The sequence below is a fragment of the Myotis nattereri genome (genome assembly GCF_964212035.1).
Source record: "Myotis nattereri genome assembly, chromosome: 10".
Classification (NCBI taxonomy): Eukaryota; Metazoa; Chordata; class Mammalia; order Chiroptera; family Vespertilionidae; genus Myotis; species Myotis nattereri.
In genome coordinates this window covers 21,520,317-21,546,427 of record NC_138085.1, presented here as the reverse complement: position 1 = coordinate 21,546,427, position 26,111 = coordinate 21,520,317, and the positions used below count along the sequence as shown (strand labels likewise).

General features: G+C 43.0%; 1 protein-coding gene across 1 annotated transcript in view; it reads right to left on the bottom strand.

Annotated features, from left to right (window-relative positions):
- Positions 1-26,111, bottom strand: part of LOC308525816 (testis-specific gene 10 protein-like) — a gene marked incomplete at its 3' end in the record, with an annotated part of 115,002 nt that overhangs the window by 18,338 nt on the left and 70,553 nt on the right. Inside the window, exon 14 of the mRNA XM_081100663.1 lies at positions 24,376-24,561. Within this exon, the coding sequence (XP_080956789.1) occupies positions 24,376-24,561 (186 nt within the window). The remainder of the gene's footprint in view (positions 1-24,375; positions 24,562-26,111) is intronic.

The window sequence follows — 26,111 nt, the reverse complement described above, 5'->3', positions numbered from 1 at the left end:
GGGCCAGGGAGCCACATAGAGCTGTGATTTTTGTACCGTGTCTCCCAAGGAAACTTCTGTATGGGAACCAGATGGGCAAGGGGCAAGTGCTGGGCTGTGTAACTACATTTGCTGACACCACCCCCAACAGGAGACTGTTTGGATCAGCCCTGACAAGTCCCAGATACCCCCAATGGGAACAGCTCCATGGGGGGTGGGGGGGTGGGGGGGTGGGGGGGTGGAAGAGCAGCTTAGAGAGGGGACATTCAAAGTATGAGATCATCAGAGGCTATTGTCAAAGACCAGAACGAAATGCTTAGCCCCCTCCTGTGGACAGGGCTGGCATCATGAGCAATGGGAGACTCTTTTGATCTATGGCCCTGAGCCCAGGGCAACTGAGTTTGCTCCTGAAGAGGGGACAGCTAGCTGTACCCAAACTGACCTGCACTGAGCCCCCATAGGGAGAACTAGAGTTGGAGATACCGGTAGAGATGGAAGGGTTTGGCTTTGAAGCAGGGGCCACTTTTTGCACATTGAGTTTCTAACTGTATGATCACCAAGTAGGGGGCCCTAAAACCCTATTTCAATTAGGATGGGCTCATCTAACAGTTGTCTTCAGAAAGCTCTGGAGGAAGACCAGGCAGCCCCTGTGGTAGGCAGAGTAGTTCTCAGGTGGAGGTGGGCCTCGGGAAACCTCATTCCTCTTACAGATCTGCCCTCAGTTCCATACTGGAAGAAGGTGATCCTTTTATACTGATTGATCCCTCCAATGCACATTCAGGTCCAGTAGATGCAAACAGTGAACAGCATGGCAGCTACAGACAGATAGGCCAAAGCTGGTTATACACAAAGTGTGACAGCAACCTGTACCCGAATGCCATCCAAATTGACCAAGAACCAACACAACCAGTGATGAGCTTCAGACTACACCAGACACAACTATCCACACAAATGACACACACAAAGGAGGATTCAGGCAGGCACCAAACCCTGCTGAGAACAACTTTGTGATGGGGAAAGCCCTGCACAGCATTTCATACACAATGAGCAAGGTTTACTCTTATAGCCACCCATCCTGAATGGTTAACTCGACCCATGAAAGAGCCAACAGCATTCAAGACACAACTATAACTAGGGGTGCACAGAACCCACAAGAACATTCTAGGAACATGGAACTCAAGTGATTTGAAAGATTGTGCCACTGAGTAAAACAAGACACATCAAGACACACCTGCACAGCACCCTGTATGCTATGATCGGGGTTGAGTCTGTCAGCCAGTCTGAAGGTTGATCCCACCAATGAATGGACCAAAAGTAACCAAAAGCAAATTACAACAGAAAGGCCCACATGAACCACACACGTGACATTCCTAGAGCAACCAGCTCAGGAGATCAAGAAGAATGTATCACTGGGTCCCATAGGACACCTAATACATAAGGCCACTGAATGAAGGCTTGGAGTCATAATAGTTCTATCAAATACATAAAAGCAAACACAAAGAAACAGCCAAAAGGGGATGACAAAGAAACAGTTCCCAAATGAAAGTTATCCAAAAAAGATGTAAATGAAAAAGAAAGGGCAAGAATTTATCAGATAGAGAGTTCAAAGTAACAGTTGTAAGGATGCTCAAGGAACTTAGTGACAATTACAACAGAATGGGAAAGGGCACAGAAACCATAAAAAAGAGTCTGTGAGAAATTAATACCATACCTGACATCAAGAATACACTGGAAGTAATTTAAAATAGGTTGGATAAAATAGGTTGGATTTGGAAGGCAAGGTAGAAAAAGAAAACCAACCAGAGAGGCAGAAAATAAAAAAATAAAAAATAAGGATTGAAAACTTTGGATGACATGATTGGATGACATGATATGTAACAACATCTGCATCTTAGGGGTACCAGAAAGAGAAGAAAGTGAACAAGTGAATGGCCAAAAACTTCTCTAACTCAGTGAAGGAAAAAGTAAAGTTCAGGAACCACAGAGTTTCAATCAAGATGAGCCCAAAGAGACCCACACCAAGACAAAGCATAATTAAAATGGCAAAGGTTAAAGACAAAGAAGAATCTTAAAGACAGCAAGAGAGGGAGTTAGTTATGTCCAAAGGATTTTCCATAAAGCTGATTTATCAACAGAAACACTTTAGACCAGAAGAAATAGGCATGAAGAATTCAAAGTAATAAAAAGCAAGGACAAGAAACCAAAACTCCTCTATCCAGCAAGGCTATCATTTAAAATTAAAGGCAACATAAGGAGCTTCCAAGACCTAAAAAAGCTAAAGAAATTCATTACCATGACACCAATAAGAAATGTTAAAGAGACCACTTGAAGAAGAAGAAACATATAGAGAGGGACATAGGTATAAAGGAAATATGACAATAAGTAAATATCTATTTGTATAAAGAGCCAGGGTCCATAACGACCAAAGGCTCAACCAAGTGGGTGGGGACTGGCAAGTGGGCTGAACTCCTCGAGGTTCCTGGTGGCCGAGGGTGCAGAGCGGAAGCGCAAACGTGTGGGTGGGGGCATGAGCATGGACTCGAACGACATACACTCACATGCCCACACCCACATAGGGCCCTTGATTGCACCACCTGCGCATCTCTGGACTTCACCCTCCAGCCTGGATCCTCCAGGTCCCGTGCCCCGGGGTTGCTCAAGTTCAGCAAGAGTTTGCGATTTGCCCAAGGTGTGTTGAACAGTTTTCTCTTAACCCGTTTGTGGGAGTGTAATCTGATGTAAAACCAATAGACTAAACAAACAGAAGCACTTTCAGGAAAGTCAATTTAAAAATGTGGATCAAAATTCAAGTGAATTAGCTTTGGGCCAAGAGTTCCACTTCTGTGAATGTGTTCTAAGTAAACAGTCAAATAAGCAATTATGTTCACTGTAGTTGTTGATGCCAGGGAAAACCAGAAACAACCTGCCCCAAATAAAGGGTTAGTGAGGTAAACCATAATAATGTCAGTCAGGGATAACACTGTAGCCATTAAAAACTATGTCTGGCCCTAAACGGTTTGGCTCAGGGGATAGAGCGTCGGCTTGCTGACTGAGAGGTCCCAGGTTCGATTCCGGTCAAGGACATGTACCTTGGTTGCGGGCACATCCCCAGTAGGGGGTGTGCAGGAGGCAGCTGATCGACGTTTCTCTCTCATCGATGTTTCTACCTCTCTATCCCTCTCCCTTCCTCTCTGTAAAAAATCAATAAAATATATTTTAAAAAATTATATCTGTACATCCAATTGGTTGACATGAAAAGAAAGAAGGCCATAGCCAAATATTAAGTGGAGGGCAGGGGAAGCTCAGAAGAGGGCATGTATATTTATATGTAAGTATATTTTATATGTCAGGGAAATAACAGTTTTAAAAAAGGTGATTGTTCCTGAGCTCTGCAATTGTGAGCATTAGCAAATTGTGTTTCAGGTGTGACAGGTGCCTTTGGTGTCCCATACACACAGACATCCTTCCTGTGGTACAGTCTGAACCTTTGCCGGACCTGCCCCCTCTCTGTTGTGGCAATGGCCCAATCAGACATTCCCTTTTATTGGGCTGGTTTCCTTTTCTCCTTTGCCCAAACCATGACTTTCCAACAAAAGAATATTAACCAAGCAATCCTAACAAAAAGTTTTTTTTTTAAAATATATTTTATTGATTTTTTACAGAGAGGGAGGGAGAGAGATAGTTAGAAACATCGATGAGAGAGAAACATCGATCAGCCGCCTCCTGCACATCTCCTACTGGGGATGTGCCTGCAACCAAGGTACATGCCCTTGACTGGAATCGAACCTGGGACCCCCCAGTCCGCAGGCCGATGCTCTATCCACTGAGCCAAACCAGTTTCGGCTAACAGCAAGTTTTGTTGCCAACTGCAACTTATGCCCCTTTACACAAATGTTGTTGCTTTCAAGCTTACCAGGTTGTATTTCAACACTTTTATTTTTCTGCAACTTGACCATTTTTTATTCATTTAAAATATTCCGGAGTATTTGAAATACACATAGGAAAGTAGAGAATAATATGACAAATACTTATCTATACTAATAAAAGAGTAATATGCTAATTAGACCAGACATCTTCTGAACATCCTTTCAGACATCCTTCCAGAAAAAGCCATGGTGGCAGGGTCTGAGGCAGAGGTGGTTAGGGGTGACTAGGCCGGCAGGGGAGGGCAGTTAGGGGCGACCAGGCAGGTAGATAGGTGAGCGGTTAGGAGCCAGTGGTCCCAGATTATGAGAGGGATGCCTGACAGTCGGACATCCCCTGAGGGGTCCTGGAATGGAGAGGGTGCAGGCTCAGCTGAGGGACTCCCCCGCACCCCGTTCACGAATTTTGTTCTCCGGGCCTCTAGTCCATCAATAATAACCTTAAATGTAAATGGATTAAATGCTCCAATTAAAAGATATAGGGTAGCTGAATAGATAAGAAAAAATGATTCATGTATATATTGTCTACAAGAGACCTACCTTGGAGCAAAGGATATATACAGCATGAAAATGAAGGCATGGAAAAGAAAGTATTCCATGCAAATGGAAACAAACAAACAAAAAATGTCAGGGTAGGAATACTTATATCTAACAAAATAGACTTCAAAACAAAGGTCTTACAAAGAGACAAAAAAGGCCACTATATAATACTAAAGGGATTGACCCAACAAGAAGATATAACCCTGTAAGTGTATATGTAACCAATATAGGAGCATCTAAGTATATAAAAAACAAAACACAACTTGGTGGACATTAAGGGAGAGGGGGATTGTTATACCCTACTGTCATCACCGGATAGAATTTCCAGACAAAAACCGAACAAGGAAAAAGGACCTTATATGACAACTAGATTGGATGGATTTAATTAATATGTCCAAAACATTTCATCCTCAAATTGCAGAATATATATTCTTTTCAAGTAAATATAGAACATTATCTAAGATGGACCACATGTTAGGACACATAATACGTCTTAAATTCAAGAAGACTGAAATCACATCAGGCACCTTCTCGAATCACAATGGCATGAAACTAGAAATCAACTACAATAAAAAACATTCAAACACATGGAAACTAAATAGCATGTTGTTAAACAATGAATGGGTTCCCAATAAGATCAAGGAAAACAAAAAAGAATTACCAGGAAACAAATGAAAATGAACATAGAGCTTAAAATGTATGGGACACAGCCAAAGCAGCCCTGATAGGAAAGTTCGTAACACTACAGGCCTACTTCAAGAAGCAAGAATAATCTGAAATAAATAATCTAACCTTACCACCTAAAATAATTAGAAAGAGAACAAAAATCAAAGCCCGGAGAAAGTAGAAGAAAGGAAATAATAATAAAGATCAAAGCCAAAATAAATGGCATAGAGACTAAAACAACAATACAAAAGATCAATGAAACCAAGAGCTAGTTCTTTGAAAAGATAAAAAAGATTGATGAGACCTTCACTAGACACATCAAGAAACAAAGAGATAGGACCCAAATAAATAAATAAATCAGAAATGAAAGAGAAAAAGTAACAACTGACATCATAGAGCTACAAAAGATTATAGTAAAATGCTATGAACAACTATATGCCAACAAATTAAAAAACCTGTGTGAAATAAACAAATTACTAGAAACATACAACCTTCCAACACTGACTCAGAAAAAAAAAAAAGAAAACCTGAATAGACTGATTACAACTAGTGAAATTGAAGCAGTAATAATAATAAAAAAAATTTCCCAGAAAATGAAAGTCCTAGACTGGATGGCTCCACGGGTGAATTTGACAAATATTCAAAGAAGAACTAACATCTGTCCTCCTTAAACTATTTCAAAAAATTCAAGAGGAGGAAATACTTTCAAGGTTTTTTTTTTTTGTTTTTTTTGGGTTTTTTTGAGGCCAACATTATCCTTATCCTCAAATTAGATAAAGAAACTGCAAAGAAAAGAAATTGTAGGCCAATATCCCTGAAACATAGGTGCAAAAATCCTGAAGAAAAAAAAATCAGCAAACTGTATCCAGCAATACATTAAAAAAAATCATATACCATGACCAAGTGTGATTTATTCGAGGGATGCAAGGTTAGTACAATATTCAGAAATCAATAAATGTGATACATCACATTAACAAAATGAAAGATAAATATCACATAATTATATCAATAGATGAAGACAAAGCATTTGACAAAATCCAGCACCCATTTATGATAAAACCTCTCAACAAAGTGGGGATAGAGTGATCATACATCAACATAATAAAGGCCATATATGAAAAACCTATAGCCAACATCATACTCAGTGCGAAAAAACTAAAAAACTAAAAGTGTTTCTCTTAAGATCAGGAAGAAGATAGGAATGTATGCTTTCACCATTCTTATTTAACACTAGAGGCCCGGTGCATGAAATTCGTGCATGGGGAGAGGGGTGCCCTCAGCCTGGCCTGCGCCCTCTCACAGTCCAGGACACCTCAGGGGATGTCCATCTGCTGGTTTTCCTCTGACTACTTTTAAGATGTTCTCTGCCTTTGTTTTTTTGTGTAGTTTCCCTCTAATGCACCCAGGTATTAATTTTCTTTCTCCTCGCAGTCCTCGCAGTCTGGGACCCCTCACTCCTTACCAACTGTTTGCATGCTCCTTACCGCTCAGCTTGCTGCTTCTTAGCAGCAGGCTCCTTACTGCTTGGCTTGCTGTTCCTTCGCACTGCTGCGGAGTTGGGAGAGGCTCCTACCACCGCCGCTGTGCTCGCCAGCCATGAGCCCAGCTTCTGGCTGAGCAGCGCTCCCCCTGTGGGAGCATTGAGCGTCATAGCGACTGGTCGTTCTGGTCATTCCACCGTAACAGTCACTGGGCTTTTATTATTTAGATAATACTGGAAGTTCTAGTCACAGCAGTCAATAATAAGAAGAAATAAAAGGCATCCAAATTGGAAAGCAGAGTACTGGAGAACCAAGATGGTGGCATAAGGCATAAACCTGTGCGTGCTGCCTCCCACAACAACACTGAAATTACATCTATAAGACAAAACAGCTATCATCCAGAACCATGGGAAAGCTGGCCAAGTGGAAGTTCTACAACTAGAAGGAAAGAAAAAAGCAAATTGAGACGGGGAAGGAGCTGCAGACGCACCAAGAACAGAGGTACGAAGGCGTGCGTGCAGCGGCTGTACCCTGGTGCGCGGTTTTTTTCAATCGGAAGGGGATACAAGCTCTTGAATGCACTGAGTTAATTTAAGGCGAGATTCTAAGGTCCCAGACTCCTATAGGGAGTAACTGGACTGTCTTGCAGTGGTTTGGAAAGTGAGGGAGGCTTTCTCGCAGTGCTGCTTGCAGGGATCTTTGTTGCTGTGGGGGCGCGGGACTGCAGAGACGCGGAGTCTCAGAGACACGAGGAATTGCAGACACACTGACAACAGTCGCCCTGCCCTGGTGATTCTCTGAGACCCTGCCCCACTCAATTTACATCCCCTCCCAACCTGTGCTCAGTGGTGCAAAGGAATCACCTTGGCTTTTACAGCCTAATTTAACTGCAGCTGGGTTAGAGAACTCCAAAACTTCCAAATTCCAAGCAAAGAGAAGAAATCTGCTGATATCGCTGTATCTCCTGCTAGGTGGACTCACACAGTGGTTGACTTGGAGATCCAGGAGCCAGGGTACCCCTGGTCAGATACCAGATTTCAACTCCTCACATCCATAAATGACACACTCAAGAGGCAGACTCAGTGAGCACCAAAGCCCCACTGAAGCAAGTCCTGCCCCATATGGGTGTCTCCAGCACAGCAGTTCTTCTTATAGACACAGTGGGTCCTTGCAGTCAGCCAAAAATGCGAAGACAAAGAAACATGTCACAAATGAAAGAAATGGAGGAAAGCAAACTAATGGAGGACATAGAGTTCAGAACCACAGTTATAAGATTACTCAAGAATCTTCTCAAACCTCCGAGGAACTTAGTGAGTGAGACCTTCAATGATCTTAATGAGAATGCCAAAAAAAAAATGGGAAAGGACCAGCCAGAAATTAAACATACACTGACTGAAATAAAGAATAATATACAGAGATCCAACAGCAGACAAGAGGATCCCAAGAATAAAGTCAAAGATTTGAAATATGAAGAAGCAAAAAACACCCAACCGGAAAAGCAAAATGAAAAAAAGAATCCAAAAATATGAAGATAGTGTAAGGAGCCTCTGGGACAATTTCAAACATACCAACATCCAAATTATGGGGGTGACAGAAGAAGAGAGAGAGTAAAATAGTGAAAGCTTATTAGAAGAAATCATGACAGAAAACTTCCCCTACCTGATGAAAGAAATAGACTTACAAGTCCAGGAAGTGAAGAGAACCCCAAACAAGAGGAATCCAAAGAGGACCACACCAAGACAGATCATAATTAAAATGCCAAGGCTAAAGACAAAGGGAGAATCTTAAAAGCAGCAAGAGAAAAATGGTTAGTTACCTACAAGGGAGTACCCACACGACTGTCAGCTGATTTCTCAATGGAAACCATGCAGGCCAGAAGGGAGTGGCAAGAAATATTCAAAGTGATGAACAGCAAGAACCTACAACCAAGATTACTCTACCCAGCAAAGCTATCATGTAGAATTGAAGGTCAGATAAAGAGCTTCACAGACAAGAAAAAGCTAAAGGAGTTCATCACCACCAAACCAGTATTATATGAAATGCTGAAAGGTATCCTTTAAGAAGAGGAAGAAGAAAAAAAGGTAAAGATAAAATCTATGAACAATAAAGTGACAACAAATAAATACCTATCAACAAGTAAACCTAGAAATTAAGTCAGAATAAACTGGTGAATATAATAGAAACAGGGGCATAGAAAGGGAGTGAACTGACAATTCTTGGGGGGAAGGGAGTGTGGGGGGTGCGGGAAGAGATTGGACAAAAATCTTACACCTATGGATGAGGACAGTGGCGGGGGGTAAGGGCATGGGGTAAGTGGCGTAGGAACCAGGTGGAGGGGAGCTATGGGGGAAAAAAAGAGGAACATCTGTAATAATCTGAACAATAAAGATTAATTAAAAAAAACAATTTGGAAAGCAGGAAGTAAAACTGCCACTATTCACAGATGATATGATATTGTTCATAGAAAACTCTAAAAAGACTCTACCAAAAATTACTAATCTAATGAATTAATTTGGCAAAGCAGTAAAATACAAAATTAATATTCGGGAATTGCTGGCATTTTTATAGACCAATAATGAACTATCAGAAAGAGAAACTAAGAAAAGAATCCCATTCACTATTGCAACAACAACAACAAAAATAAGGTACCTAAGAATAAATTTAACCAAGGAGATAAAAGGCCTATAACTCAGAACATTATAGAATATGAAAGAAAGAAACTGAGGAAGATACAAGCAAGTAGAAGTATATACCATATCCATGGTTTGGAAGAATTAATATCATTAAAATCTCCATACTATAGATTCAATGCAATAGCTATTAAAATATCAATGGCATCTTTACAGATCTAGAAAAAATATTCCAAATATTTATATGAAACCAAAAAAGACCCTGAATATTGTCAGCAATCTTGAAAAAGAAGAACAAAGCTGGGGGTATCACAATACCTTATATTAAACTATACTGTGGAGAGTGGCTACAGTGTTTGGACAGGGTCAAGCATCGGACTGATGAGAGGGCACAGTCCTCTTGTGGCAAAGCCACATACAAGTCCAAGCTTGGAGGGGAAAGCCCTCCTAGCACAATTATAGCCAAAGGCTATGGTTGTCAACTCGATCTTATGGTCCGACCCTGTGGTCCTAGGGGGCTGAGGGATGTGGGCTGTGGGAGGTGCAGCAAGTGCTGCCAAAACAATGTTTGATAGCGTTCATAGAAGTGCAACAACAGGAAAGAAGTAGATTTGAAATTTGCAAGAACATTGTAAAATCTTGACCACTCCCTTGTTTTGCTTTGTGTAATTTGACTATAAAATAAAGACTTGGCTTACAAGCTGTGTCACTATTTCCTCATCCAGACACAGTGATCCACCTGGCTCCAAATATATTCTTTTGTCTGTTTTCTTTAATACTTCACTGCCTCTCCTCAGGTTCACCATTGGCCATGCTGGATGCAGTTCACTATACTACAAGGTCACTATCATCAAAACAGCTTGATACTGGCATAAGAATAGGCATATAAATCAATGGAATAAAACAATAGCCCAGAAACCAACCTAAGCCATTATGGTCAATTAATATTTGACAAAGGAGACAAGAGCATAAAATGGAGTAAAGACAGTCTCTTCAATAAATGGTGTTGGGAAAATTGGACATGTACATGCAAAACAAACAAACAAACAACTTATACCATACACAAGAATAAATTCAAAATGGATGGATAGAAGACTTAAATGTAAGTCACCAAACCATAAAAATCCTAGAAGAAAACATAAGTAGTAAAATCTCAAGACATCTCATGTAGCAACTGTTTTGCTGATATAATTACTAGATCAAGAGAAACAAAGGGAAAAATGAACAAACAGGACTACATCAAACTAAAAAGTTCTGCACAGCAAAAGAAGCCATCAACAAAATAAAAAGGGAACCCACTGTATGGGAGAAATATTTGCTAATAATACATCAGATAAGAGGTTAATTTCCAAAGTATATAAGAACTTATACAACTCAACACCAGGAAAACAAAAACTCAATTAAAAAATCGGCAAATATGATATACACATGGCCAATAGACATGAAAAAATGCTCAACATCAATAATTATCAGAGAGATGCAAATAAAACCACAATGAAATACTACCACACACCAGCCAGAATAGCTGCCATCAGTAATTAAACAGACAGCAAATGCTGGCAAGGATGTGGAGAAAAGGGAACCCTAGTGCACTGTTAGTGGGAATACAAAGACAGTTCCATTTTTATATTTTTATGAATGGTGGAACCACAGTGGAAAACAGTATGGAATTTCATAAAAATATAAAAATGGGACTGTCTTTGATCCAGTGATCCCACTCTGGTAATACATCCTAAGAATCCCAAAACACCAATTAGAAATAATATATGCACCCGTATGTTCATAGCAGCATTATTTACAACTAGAGGCCCGGTGCACAAAAATTTGTGCACTGGCGGGGGAGTGTCTCTCAGCCCCACTTGTCCCCCTCACAGTCTGGAACCCCTCGGGAGATAACCACCTGCTGGCTTAGGCCTGCTCCCCGGGTGGCAGATGGCAGGCCCGATCCCTCGGTGCCTGCCCCGCCTCCCCAGGTTGTGCACACAGCAGGGCCGATCTGGGGGTTGGAGCGCCGCCCCGGGTTGGGTCGCACACGGGATGCCTGGGCATGCCGGCGGATCGCTGCTGCCCCGCCCGGCCGCCCCGGGTCAGGTCGCACATGGACACCCGCCGCCCCGGGTCACAGACAGCAGGCCCAGATGGTGGCAGGGCAGGCGGGATGGCACTGTCCTGCCCTGCTTGCAGTATGCAAATTAGCCGCTATCTTTGTTGGCAGTTAATTTGCATATCACACTGATTAGCCAATGGGAGGTATAGTGAAGGTACGATCAATTACCATGTTTGTCTATTATTAGATAGTATAGCTAAGATCTGGAAACAACCCACATGGCCATCAGGAGGTAAGTGGATTAAAAGTTGTGGTACATTTATACAATGGAATACTACAGCTTTGTAAAAACAAAGGAAATCTTACGTTTTGTGACAGCATGGATGAACCTGGAGATTATTATGCTAAGTGAAATAAGCCAGTCAGAGAAAGACAAATACCACATGATCTCATTTACATATGGAATCTAATGAACAAAATAAACTGATGAACAAAACGCAAGTCATGGATATATGGAAAAGACTGACATTTGTCAGAGGGGAGAAGAGTAGGGTCACTGGATGAAAGAAGGTAAGGGGATTAGCCCAGGGGTGGGCAAACTTTTTGACTGGAGGGCCACAAAGGGTTCTTAAACTGGACCAGAGGGCCGGGACAAAAGCATGGATGGAGTCTTTGTGTGAACTAATATAAATTCAAAGTAAACATCATTACATAAAAGGGTACGGTCTTTTTTTTTAGTTTTATTCATTTCAAACGGGCCGGATCCGGCCCGCGGGCCATAGTTTGCCCACGGCTGGATTAGCCAAAGAACATACATACATAATTCATAGATAAAGACAACAGTGTGGTGATGACCAGATGAAAGGGGGGGGGGGAGCGGGCAGTGGGGCCTGGGTGGAGATGGACATAGGAGACAGGAGGAGGATATCTGTAATAGTGTCAGCAATAAAAAATAAAGTTAAGAAAAGGATATTTAAAAACAGGTGAAACTAAAATAGCTATAAAAATATCATAAAAGATTGGTGTGTATTTATGAGAGGGAGAATAAAAGAGAGCACACATGCACTAGTAAGCAGGGTGTTGTACTCAATTTTCATATATTCCTAGAACCATATATTGCTTAGGAGGAGGGTTGGAGAGACTAACAACAGACTTTGTTAACTATGCACATTATAATTTTAACTGCTAAAAGATTAGATTGAGAATGTGTAACTTCAAAACCAATGAGAAAGTGGGGGTAGGAAGTGTGTAAGGAAACAAACACATAAAAGACAGATAAAAGAAACATCAAAGGATCATGACAAGTAGAGAGAAAAAAGTAAATCATTAATAGTAAACCTAAATGTGCCAGCAATTCAAACTAATACAAATAGATTAATCTTATTAGTTAATAAAAAGATATTCTCAGATTGAATTTTATAAAACTCAACCAATATTATTTTTATTAGAGACAAACAGTTGAAAAGGATTTTTAAAAAGTTATATAATACTTCTGTTTCCAGCTATCATAGTATAACTAAGATTGAATTTATATTCTTATTATTAAAAACTAGAAAACTTAGGGAAGATGGAGAAGAAAGGGGAGGTTGATGGGGGAGTAGGAAGAGGGGAGAGGAATGGGGGAGAAAGGAAGGATGGAAGGAAGAGAGGGATGGAAGTAGGAAAGGGAAAGGAGGGAGGGAGGGAGGAAGAAAGAAAAGAAGGGAGGGAGGCAGGAAGGGAGGAAGGATAAAAGAGAAAGTAAAGGAAACAAAGAATTGCTTCTAGTCATTGGACAACAGGCAGCACAGGACAGTGAACATCATGAGAAGGAAAGGAAACAAGATGAGCCCTATGATCATCCCAGCTTTCTGTCTGGAGACACTTTCTAGTCTCTGGTTCAGGAAAAGACCTTCAATGCGAGCATAATTGTTTTTGCTGAATTGAGGAGACAACAATAAGCATCTGAAATATGCTGAGTAGAGTTCCAGAAACAAGGTGATCTACATAAAAGAGATACCCAGAAATTTGCCTAGAAGTCTTCTTGAGATGCTGCTGAATACTGAGCCATGAATATATGGAGTGAACTCCACAAGCCTGCGAAAGATCCATCAGAGAGCTCTAAAGCAAACAATCCCACAGCTGATAACACAGTTGGGGATATATCAATGTTAGAACCTGCCAAGTGAAGAGTTGATAATGAACGCTCTGGGCTGGGCATTAAATAGAGAACCCTACTACACAGCTTAGTGGTAGGCCTAATCTAGTCTTACAGAAAAGGCCACTTTATACCTGCCCTATCAAAGCTTAAAAACAATCTTGAAAGTATCTGTTGATCTGCAAGTAATTTAACACCCACCAGAACAAATCCAATACTCCTTTAAAAATATAAATATACTAGAGGCCCAGTGCACAAAAATTTGTGCACTTGGTGGGGGCCCCTCAGCCTGGCCTATGTCCTCTTGCAGTCTGGGACCCCTCTGAGGATGTCCACCTGCTGGCTTAGGCCCACTCCCTGGAAGGTTGGGCCCAAGCTGGCAGTCAGACATCCCTCTGGCAGCCTGGCAGTCCTAGGGGGATGTCCACTTACCAGCAGGGAGCAGACCTAAGCTGCAGTTGGACATCCTTATTGCTGCCGAAGTGGGAGAGGCTCCCACCACCACCGCTGTGCTGGTAGCCATAAGCCTGGCTTGTGGCTGGGCAGAGCTTCTCCTGTGGGAGCACACTGACCAACAGGGGACAGCTCCTACATTGAGCATCTGCCCCCTGGTGGTCAGTGTGTGTCATAGTGACCAGTCATTCCCAGTCCTTTTGCTGTTAGGGTTACAGTTTGCATATTACCCTTTTATTATATAGGATAGAGGCCTGGTGCATGGGTTGGGGCCAGCTGGTTTGCCCTGAAGGGTGTCCCGGATCAGGGTGAGGGTCCTGCTGGGGTGCCTGGCCAGCCTGGGTGAGGGGCTGATGGCTGTTTTCAGGCTGGCCATAGCCCCTTTAGGGTGGGGGGTCCCCACTGGGGTGCCTGGGCAGTCTGGGCGAGGGGCTGAGGACCGTTTTCAGGTTGGCTAAGCCCCCTCCGGCGATAAAAGCTCCCAGCCTCTCCTTTTTTTCTTTTTTTATTCTGAGATTTATTTACCTTCTATAATTGAAACTTTGTAGCCTTGAGTGGAGCTCAGAGTCGGCCAGGGCAGGCGGGAAGCTTGGCTTCCTCCATCGCCAGGGGCAATCCAAGCCTCCTGCTCGCTCCAGGTCTGTGGCCATGGCCAACTGAAAGCAGGTATCTGGGATTTATTTATCTTCTATAATTGAAACTTTGTTGCCTTGAGTGGAGCTCAGAGCCGGCTGTGGAAGGCGGGAAGCTTGGCTTCCTCCATCACTGGGGCAACCAAGCCTCCTGTTTGCTCCAGCTCTGTGGCTGCTGGCCGCCATCTTGGTTGGGTAAATTTGCATATAGTCACTCTGATTGGCTGGTGGGCATGGCTTAAGGCATGTTAAAGGTACGGTCAATTTGCATGTTTGTCTTTTATTAGTGTAGATTTTACTGATTTCAGAGAGGAAAGGAGATGGAGAGTGAGATAGAAACATCAATGATGATAGAGAATCACTAATCAGCTGCCTCTTGCATGCCCCACACTAGGGACTGAGCCTGCAACCCAGGCATGTCCCCTGACTAGGAACCGAACCATGACCTCCTGGTTCATTGGTTGAAGCTCAACCACTGAACCATGCCAGCCGGACTCCAGTATTCTTTTTAAAAAGATAACAAAATCTAATGTACAACAAAGTAAAATTCACAATGTCTATTATTCTATTAAAAAAACAGCCATGTAAAGATGCGTGAAAATGTGATCCATAAACAGGATAAAGGTCAGTTGACGTAAGCAGATGCAAAAATGATAAAGATCATGGTACTAGCAGACAGGGGCTTTAAAGTAGCTATTATGCAGACAAGAGAAAATAACAAGGTCTGATACCCTGTTGCCACAAAGAACTAGAAAAAATAGACAAAATATAGGAGAGAAAACCTGTTTTCAGATGGTGGAGAGCAGGTAGCACAGAACAGTAGTTTCTGACAGAAGGGACGCAAACAAGGTGAACCCTATGGTTGTCAAAGCATTTGTTAAAGGTAAACTGGTACCATAAAGGAAAAGAAACAAAACATAGTTCAGTCATTGCACTAAACTTAAAGGATAAAGATCAAAGTTCAAGCAAGTTGAGGTGGCTAGAGCTTGTGGAGCAGAACACCAAACAGAAGGATGCTATGCAGAGCAATTCCAGAAATCTGAACATGCATAGGTATAACTCCAAGAGGTCAGACAAAGAACAAATTCCTAGGAAAGAACAATTACCAGGATAATTGTGAACCAAACCCACATCTCATATAAGGTCAGGAATCATTCAAGATCTCAGCCAGAGTGGAGGCACATTTGACACTCAGTGACTATACAAGGCATTCACAGAGACCTAAAAAGGGTCCCACCTTAGCTGTGGGGATAAACTAGCTCCAAAATAAACAGCATTCTAGAGGTATCCTAAAGAACTTGAAAAAATAAACCCAACACTTTTAAAATCAGCCTCAACAATGTAAAACTAACAATGTCCAGAATACAGTTAGAATTTACTAAATGGGCCCAGAAAAAGGAAAGTGAGGTCCATAATCAAGGGAAAAATAGGTCAATAGACACAGAAGCAAATGTGGCAGAGATGATGAAATTAGCAAACAAGGACATTAAAATAGCTATTATAAGTGCACTAGATATGCTCAAGGATTTAAAGAAAAAATAAAAATAATGAGAAGAGAAGTGGAAGACATTCAAAAGAACCAAAAGCAATTTTTGGAGATGAAAATATAATCTCTAAAATTAAAATTTCACTAAGTGAAATAACAGCAGATTAGACACATTAGAACAGTGGTTGTCAACGTTGGCTGTACATTAGAATAACCTGGGAATCTTTCTAAAATCCTGATTTCTGGGCCTCATCCTACAGAAATTCTGTTTCTTTGTTATGGGATGGGGCCACAACATTAGTAACAAAGAAACAGAATTTCTGGAGGATGAAGCTCAGAAATTGGATTTTAAAAAGATTCCCAGGTGATTCTAATGTGCAGCCAAGATTGAGAACCACTGCATTAGAAGAATAGATCAGTAAATCCAAAGACACAAAAACAGCAATTATCTAATAAAAGACAAACATGGTGAGGAAGCCCAGAGGTCAGAGTGGGACCATCCAGTTTGCAGCTCCGTGGAACCATAAAAGACACACTCAGGGGGCAGACTCAATGAGCACCAAAGCCCCATCGAAGCAAGTCTAGCCCCAGAGGGGTGTCTCCAGCACAGAAGTTCTCTCACTGCAGACACAGCTGATTCTCACAGCCAATTGGCCTGGAGGTCAATTCCTCACAGTGATAACTACAACAATCAAGGCTTAATTACAACAAGACTGTGCACAAAACCCACAAGGGGGTGCACCAAGAGTGTCTACCTCAGGTAATTGGGACACTTAGCACAGAAAGGCACTCTATCAACACAGCGAAGCATAAAAAATGCCGAGACAAAGAAACAGGACACAAACGACAGAATTGGAGTAAAGCAAACTGCTGGATATAGAGTTCAAAACCACACTTTTAAGGTCTTTAAAGAACTGTCTAGAAGCCGCCGATAAATTTAATAAGGCCCTCGAAAAGACTGGTGAGACCACCGAAAAATGTAGTGAGATCTTCAAGAAGACTGATGAGACCGCTGATAAATGTAGTGAGATCTTCAAGAAGACTGGTGAAACCCTCGATGTTGTGATAAAGAACCAACTAGAAATTAAGCATACACTGACTGAAATAAAGAATATTATACAGACTCCCAACAGCAGACCAGAGGAGCACAAGAATCAAGTCAAAGATTTGAAATGCGAAGAAGCAAAAAACACCCTACCGGAAAAGCAAAATGAAAAAGAATCCAAAAATACGAAGATAGTGTAAAGAGCCTCTCGGACAGCTTCAAGCGTACCAACATCCGAATTATAGGGGTGCCAGAAGATGAGAGAGAGCAAGATATAAAAACCTATTTGAAGAAATAATGACAGAAAACTTCCCCTACCTGGTGAAAGAAATAAACCTACAAGTCCAGGAAGTGCACAGAACCCCAAACAAAAGGAATCCAAAGAGGACCACACCAAGACACATCATCATTAAAATGCCAAGAGCAAAAGACAAAGAGAGAATCCTAAAAGCAGCAAGAGAAAGAAACTCAGTTACCTACAAGGGAGTACCCATACGACTGTCAGCTGATTTCTCAACAGAAACTTTGCAGGCCAGAAGGGAGTGGCAAGAAATATTCAAAGTGATGAATACCAAGAACCTACAACCAAGACTACTTTATCCAGCAAAGCTATTATTCAGAAGTGAAGGCCAGATAAAGAGCTTCACAGATAAGAAAAAGCTAAAGGAGTTCATCACCACCAAACCAGTATTATATGAAATGCTGAAAGGTATCCTTTAAGAAGAGGAAGAAGAAGAAAAAGGTAAAGATACAAATTATGAACAACAAATACACATCTATCAACAAGTGAATCTAAAAATCAAGTGAATAAATAATCTGATGAACAGTAAAAAAAACACAAACAAACATGGTAATTAACCATACCTCCGACACCCTTCCCATTGGCTAATCAGGCGATATGCAAATTAACTGCCAACCAAGATGGCAGCTGGCAGCCACGCAGCTGAAGCCAACAGGAGGCTTGCTTGCTCCAGTGATGGAGAAAGCCAAGATTCCCTGCCTGCCGCAGCCGGGCTCTGAGCTGCACTCTAAGTAACAATGTTGCAATTATAGAAGCTAAACAAACCCCAGATACCTGCTTTCAGCAGCCGAGGCCTCAGAGATGGAGCTGCAACAGTGTTTCAATTATAGAAGCCATACAAACCCCAGATACCTGCTTTCAGCAGCAGAGGCCTCAAGCTGGAGCCAGCCTCAGAGCTAAAGCCGGCTCTTGGCTCCAGTGACAGACATAGAAGGTAAATAAATCTCAGAATAAAAAAAAAAGAAAAAAAGGAGAGGTTGGGAGCTTCAGTTGCCAGCCAGCCTGAAAACGGCGCTCAGCCCCTCACCCAGACTGGCTAGGAACCCCAGTGGGGACCCCCACCCTGAAAGGGGTGTGACCAGCTGCAAACAGCCATCATCCCTTCATCCAGGCTGGCCAGGCAACCAAGCGGGGCGCCCACCCTTATCCAGGACACCCTTCAGGGCAAACCAGCCGGCCCCCACCCATGCACCAGGCCGCTATCCTATATAGTAAAAGGGTAATATGCAAACTGACCCTAACAGCAGAACAACTGGGAATGACTGGTCACCTTGACACACAATGACCACCAGGGGGCAGACACTCAATGCAGGAGCTGCCCTCTGGTGGTCAGTGCGCTCTCACATGGGAAGAGGTCTGCTCAGCCACAAGCCAGGCTGATGGCTGCCAGTACAGCGGTGGTGGTGGTAGCCTCTCCTGCCTCCTCAGCAGTGCTAAGGATGTCTGACTGCAGCTTAGGTCTGCTCCCCGCTGGCAAATGGACATCCCCCGAGGGCTGCCGGGCTTCCAGAGGGCTGCCTGATTGCCATCTTAGGCCCCATCCCCCAGGGAGCAGGCCTAAGCCAGCAAGTGGTCATCCCCTGAGGGGTCCCAGACTGCGAGAGGGCACAAGCCGGCCTGAGGGACACCCCCCCCCCCCGAGTGCACAAATTTTTGTGCACCAGGCCTCTAGTATAATATAAAGAAAAATAAGGCTAGGGAAAATGTACAGAGCCTTTATGGTCTATGGAACAATATCAAATGATCTAACATACTTGGAATTGAACTTTCAGAAGGGGAAGGGGGAACAAAATATTTTTAAAGAGCACAGCTGGCATGGCTCAGAAATCATTGAAGTTTAGCATCTGGGTGTGGTCAGGAAGAGCGTCAAAAACCCTCTGTTCCCATGAACAAAATGAAAAGACAACCTACTGAATGGGAGAAGACATTAGCTAATGATACATTGGATAGGGGTTAATATCTAAAGTATATAAGGAACTGATACAACTTAACACCCCAAAAATAAACATGCCAATTTAAAAAATGGGCAGAAGTCCTGAATAGGATTTCTCTGAAGAGGTCATATAAATGCCAATAGACACATGAAAAGATGCTCATATCACTAATCATAAAAATACAAACTAAAAGCACAATGAGCTCTTCCCTCACATCTGTCAGAATGGCTATCATCAATAAATCAGAAAAGGGAACTTTTGTGCACTATTGGTAGCATTATAAATTGATGCAACAACAGTGTGGATGTTCCTCAGAAAATTAAAAATAGAACTACCAGATGACCCAGAAAACCCACTTCTGGTTATTTATCTGAAGAAATCCAAAACATTGTTTTGAGAAGATTTTGCACCCTTATGTTCATTGCAGTATTATTTATAATAGCCAAATTATGGAACTAGCCTAAGTGTCCATCAAGAGGTGAATCGATAAAGATGAAATACATATATGCAATGGAATATCACTCAGCCATAAAAAAGAATGAAATCTTGCCATTTTAACATGGATGGACCTAGAGGGTATTACGCTAAGTGAAATAAGACAGAGAAAACAAATACCATATGATTTCACTTACATGTGAAATCCAAAATAAATAAACGAAACAAAAACAAACTCATAGATACAGAGAACAAATTGATGATTGTCATATGGGAGGGGCACTGAGGGGAGATGAGTGAAAAAGGTGAAGGGACTAAGAAGTAAAAATGCCAGTTATAAAAATAGTCACAGGGGTTTAAAGTAGAGGATGGAAAATAAAGTATATATATATATATATATATATATATATATATATATATGTATATATATGTATATATATGTATGTATGTATATGTATATATATATATAAAGTCTATATATATATATATCCTATATAATAAAAGCCTAATATGCAAATCGACCAAATGGCAGAACCACCAGTCGCTATGACGCACACTGACCACCAGGGGTCAGACGCTCAATGCAGGAGCTGCCCCCCAGCCCTCACGCCCCAGGCCAGCCAAGGTGGGTGTGAGCAGGGGCCCCCACAATCACCCCACTGGTTGCCCTGCAGAGGAAGGTGACCAGAGATGGCAGCGGGGAGTGGGGCTGGAGAGTGGGCGGTGCCAGCCTGGCCAAGGTGGGTGCCTGTGGGAGTCCCCCAATTGACCTGCTGGTTGCTCCACAGATTAGCCCTGATTGCTGCCAAGCCTAGGGACCCTAACGGTGCATTAATTTCATGCACCAGGCCTCTAGTCCTATCTAATAAAAGAGAAACATGGCAATTGGTGTACAACCGCTACCCTTCCCATTGGCTAATCAGCGAGATATGCAAATTAACTGCCAGCCAAGATGGTGGCCGGCAGCCAGGCAGCTTGAAACTAATATGAGGCTTGCTTGCTTCAGTGATGGAGGAAACCAACGCTCCCCGCCTGCTTTGCTGGCCTCTGAGACTGCAGTTTAAGAAACACTGTAACCAATATAGAAGCTAAACAAAACCCCAGAAACCTGCTTTCAGCGAGGCCAGGATCTTAGAGCTGGAGATATATGGTGTTTCGATTATAGAACCGAAACAAACCAGATACCTTCTTTCAGCAGCAGAAGCCTCAGAGCTGGAGCCAGAGCTAAAGCTGGCCCAGAATAAAAAAGAAAAAAAGAAAAAAAGGAGTAGTTGGGAGCTTCAGTCGGCCTGAAAACAGCCATCATCCCCTCTCCCAGGCTGGCCAGGCACCCAGTGGGGACTCCCACCCTGAAGGGTGTCTGACCAGCTGCAAACAGCCATCATCCCCTCACCCAGGCTGGCCAGGCACCCAGTGGGGACCCCCACCCTGATCCAGGACACCGTTCAGGGCAAACCAGCCAGCCCCACCCATGCACCAGGCCTCTATCCTATATAGTAAAAGGGTAATATGACTCCCAGCACCGGGATCAGCAGAGCCGAGAGGCATCCTGGCACCGGGATCAGCGTGACAGGGGGCAGCGCCCAAACCCCCTGACCGCCCTGCGGCTCTGTGTGTGACAGGGGGCGGGGCCATAACCTCCCTATCCGCACTGCTCTGTTCTTGACAGGGGAAGGCGCCCCAACCCCCTGATCAGCCCTGCTCTGTGCCTGATGGGGGGAGCTCCCCAACCCCCTGATCACCCTGTGGCTCTGTGTGTGACAGGGTGCAGCGCCTCAACCCCCTGATCAGCCCTGCTCTGTGTGTGACAGGGTGCGGCGCCCCAACCCCCCCCCCCCCCCCACGGGCCCTGCTCTGTGACGGGGTGGAGCCATAACCTCCCCATCAGCCCTGCCCTGAGTGTGACAGTGGCGGCGCCCCAACCACCTGATCGGCCCTGCTCTGTGGGTGATAGAGGGTGGCGCCCCAACCACCCCCCCTCCCATGGGCCCTGCTCTGTGTGTGATGGGGTAGAGCCATAACCTCCCCATTGGCCCTGCCCTGAGTGTGACAGGGGGCGGTGCCCCAACTCCCCTATTGGCCCTACTCTGTGATTGACAGTGGGGAGCTCCTCAACCCCCTGATCTGCCCTGCTCTGTGCATGACAGGGGGGAGCTCCCCAACCCCTTGATTGACCCTGCTCTGTGCATGACAGGGTTCGGAGCCCCAACCCCCCTGATGGGCCCTGCTCTGTGCGTGACAGGGGGCAGCGCCCCAACCCCCTGATTGTCCCTGCTCTGTACATGACAGGGTACGGAGCCCCAACCCCCCTGATGGGCCCTGCTCTGTGCGTGACAGGGGGCAGCGCCCCAACCCCCTGATTGTCCCTGCTCTGTACATGACAGGGTACGGAGCCCCAACCCCCATGATGGGCCCTGCTCTGTGCGTGACAGGGAGTTGCACCACAACCTCCCCATCGACCCTGCCTTGAGTGTGACAGGGGGCGGTGCCCCAACCCCCCAATCGGCCCTACCCTGAGCTTGACTTAGGGTGGCATCGCAACCTCCCAATCCGCCCAGCTCTGTGCATGACAGGGGGCGGCGCCCCAACTCCCCAATCAGCCCTGCTCTGAGCCCTACCAGGGGCTGCACCTAGGGATTGGGCCTGCCCTCTGCCACCCGGGAGCGGGCCTAAGCCAGCAGGTTGTTATCTCCCGAGGGGTCCCAGACTGCGAGAGGGCACAGGCCGGGCTGAGGGACCCCCCTCCCCCCCGAGTGCACAAATTTTTGTTTGTGTATTGTTGGGAAGCAGATAGATAAATTGACCAATGGAGCAGAATGTATGGGGACTTATTTTTATGACAAAGTAGACATAATTCAGTGAAGAAAGGTTGGCAGAGATTCACCCTCAAAAATATAAAATTACCTCTCTATTTTAAGCTATATACAAAATCAACCTCAAGTAAATTGAAGATCTAAATGTGAAGGGCAAAATTTCACATATTTTTAGAAAAACTTTTAAATGAAATTGTAAGAAAACATATTTCTGGTCTTGGGATAATAAAGAATTTCCAAAGAAGACATAAAAGCATAAACCACACGGTAAAAGGTTGACTAATTCTAGTAGCACAGGAATTTAAAACTTCTGTGTATATTGCAAACACAGTGAAAAGACAAGCTACAGATAAATGTTAATGTATTTAAAAGGATTATCAAGAATAGATTATGCTTTTAAATCAATATGAAAAAGATAAACAACTAAATAGAAAAATAGGAGAGTTTAAGAAATTCATTCCAGAAAATCAAGAGAAAATTCATAAAAGAGGAATCCTGAATGGCTAAGAAATATGAAAAGACCTTCATTTTCATTTGTAATCAAGGATACACAAAACAAAAAGTATCAAAAAAATTAAATGTCTGATAATATCAAGTACTGATTTGTATTTGAGAAAATGATAACTGCATGATTTCTGATGGAAAGTTATACTTTAGAGAGCAATCTGAGAATACAAAGAAGAGTTAAAATTGCACATATCTTGGATCCAGTTATTCTACTTTTAGTCATCAACCTAAAGAAATATATATCCAAAGAGAAACAAAAAAGGATGTTGTAGTATTTTATATTAAGAAAATGAAGACAATTAAACTTCCTTTAATACAAGAATAATTTTTAAAAAGAAAATATTTATATAATGAATATAGATACAACTGTTTAGATATACACTGTATAAAAATTAATAAATTTAAAAATAATATTGAACAAAAAATGCAAGTTGCCAACGGATACCTATAATATGTTATATATTGTCACTTTTTAAAAACTTACAGCACACAAAACAACTTTATGTATCATCTGAGGGTGAGAGATATGTAGAAAAATATAAACATATACAAGAGAGCTATACAACCGGGAATCTTATACACGCCAACCACTAGAGAGAAAAAGGGGAAAGGATAAGGAGTTGGATACTTAATGTTTTGTTTCTTTAAATAAAGAGAGACTTGAAGCAATTATGGCAACATGTTAGCATCCTTAAACCTGTAAGGAGGGGTATACTAGTAAGCATGTCTTTTAAATACTTGTTTTTTGTACTTCTTTATATGTTTGTGATCGCTAATTTTTTAAAAAAATGCTAAAGATTGTTCTATTGGTAGGGCAGGTAATAGATTAGAGGAGAACCAGAGTGAGTACAAGAACAGTTATCAGGCTACAACTCACAGTATCTGGTATAAAAGGCTAAATGACTGGTTGACTGGCAGACCGGCTGACAACTGGCCGGTAGCTATGACATGTGATGGTCACCAGGGGGCAGACACTCAATGCAGGACCTGCCAAGTGACAGCAACTTTGCAGAGTGCCCTCTTGCACTCCAGGACCCCTTGGGGGATGTTGGACAGCTGGTTTCGGCCTGATCCCTGCTGGCCAGGCTGAGGGACCCCATCTGGGAGTCCTTCAAGCCCCAGGTGCAGGCCAGCCAGGGAGGAACCGCAGGAGGTTGGCTCCAGGGCGTGTCCGGCCCCTCTCACTCTTTCCCATCCCTCTGGCCACCTTCAAATTAATTTCCTTTCAATGTGCACCAATCCGTGCACCAGGCCTCTAGTATTTAAATAATTTAAGTGTTTGCTTATATATTTAATTTATGGAAAGCCAAACTACAGTCTTCAACATGATGCAGGACTTACTATAAGCACACGTTCCCAAACTCACCTGCTCGACCTCTCTACTGAGGGCATCTACCTTTTCTTTTAATCTGCTACCCTCTGCCTCAGCAGTGATAAGTTCTAATTTGAGGGTATTGTTATCTGCCTCTGCTTGCCGTGCCTTATTTTCCCAGTTTTCAGCATCTTCATTGGCTTTTCGGAGTTGGTCCATCATTTGTTGGTTCTCAGATTCCTGAAAAGCAAATCTTAAGTAGCAGAATTATGGGTACAGCCTCTCCTAACTTCTTTCTCTCCTTCTGATTTTCTTACCCTTCTGATTTATTCTTCCTAACATCTCCAGAATAATCTTTCTAAAAGGTAATTCTTCAATTAACTTGTTTAAACAAAAGCGTCCTGAAAATGGCGTTCAAACAAGTCCTTCTTACCTGTTATCACCCACCTATACATGCCACTCTAGCTACAGGACCTACTCTTTCCCCTAACACCTTTGCTGATGTTGTCCCCACTGCCTGGGTGCCATTCTGTTTCCTTTCAGTTTTCATCTCTGGCACCTCTGCACCTAGCACACTGCATGCTGAATGGATGAGTGAATGAAGAATGCACCTGACAATTCTTACTAGGCTATCAGTCCTGCTTTGTGCTGTCTAGGGCCGTCGTCGGCAAACCGCGGCTCACGAGCCACATGCGGCTCTTTGGCCTTTTCAGTGTGGCTCTTCCACAAAATACCACGTGCGGGCGCGCACGTACACTGCGATTGAAACTTCGTGGCCCATGCGCAGAAGTTGGTATTTTGTGGATGATGAGCCGGTATTTTGTGGAAGAGCCACACTGAAGGGGCCAAAGAGCCGCAGGTGGGTCGCGAGCCGCAGTTTGCCAACCACTGGTCTAGGGCAAGCGTTGCCTGAATCCATCCAATGGTGCTGTGAAATGGAACCCAGTGAAAGAACTCATACTCGCATGCTAAAAGCTAAGAGAAACTTGATGTGTGATGTCTGAAAACACAACTCCAGAATCTAAAAGCCCCAATCCTTAATGGTGACATTTCAGGTAACCTGACAGGGTAGGGAGAAAAGGGGAACTGTCTTACACTAATTCAGCATTAACTATGTTCAATGTTGCTAAGATGTTCATTTATTTATATTCTGCCCTATTCCAGAATAGACTTAAATGGATCATTGTGCTAGATCTGCTGACAGACTTGGGTGTTCTTCCCAGTTACAGAGGGGACACTGAGACTCAGAGAGGTTGAGTATCCTACCTAAGTCCATGCCATTAAGGAGAAGAGGAGTCAGACCTATCTGATTCCAGAGCTTCTGTCCATTCATGATATTACATGCTGGCATCTTAAAATCAAGAAGTGTGGGAAATGCCTGCTTGGTCAACGTAAGCTCACTGCTTTATTGCCTAAAAGCAAGGATTGCAATTTAGAAGTCCTTACGCTATCTATCAACATCCTAAACAATCTAATGAACACCACAAATAAATGCGCTACATATGTTTGTAGACTGATATGAAATATGTTAAATAGGAAAACAGTTGTTTTGGGGAAGAGCGATTCCTATTAATGGTTTCAGTGGTATGTAGGTAACAAACACTATACCTATTATAATCTAACCATACTTTTTAATCAAAAAAACTATACTATTTTAGATAGCATTTTACTAAATGAACATATCTAACATCATTCATCAAGGTCTCTGTTTATTCCAGGATTGTCACACATGCACTGAAATTTACTTTAACCATCCATGCACATGGTCAAATGGTTACTGACAGAGCAGT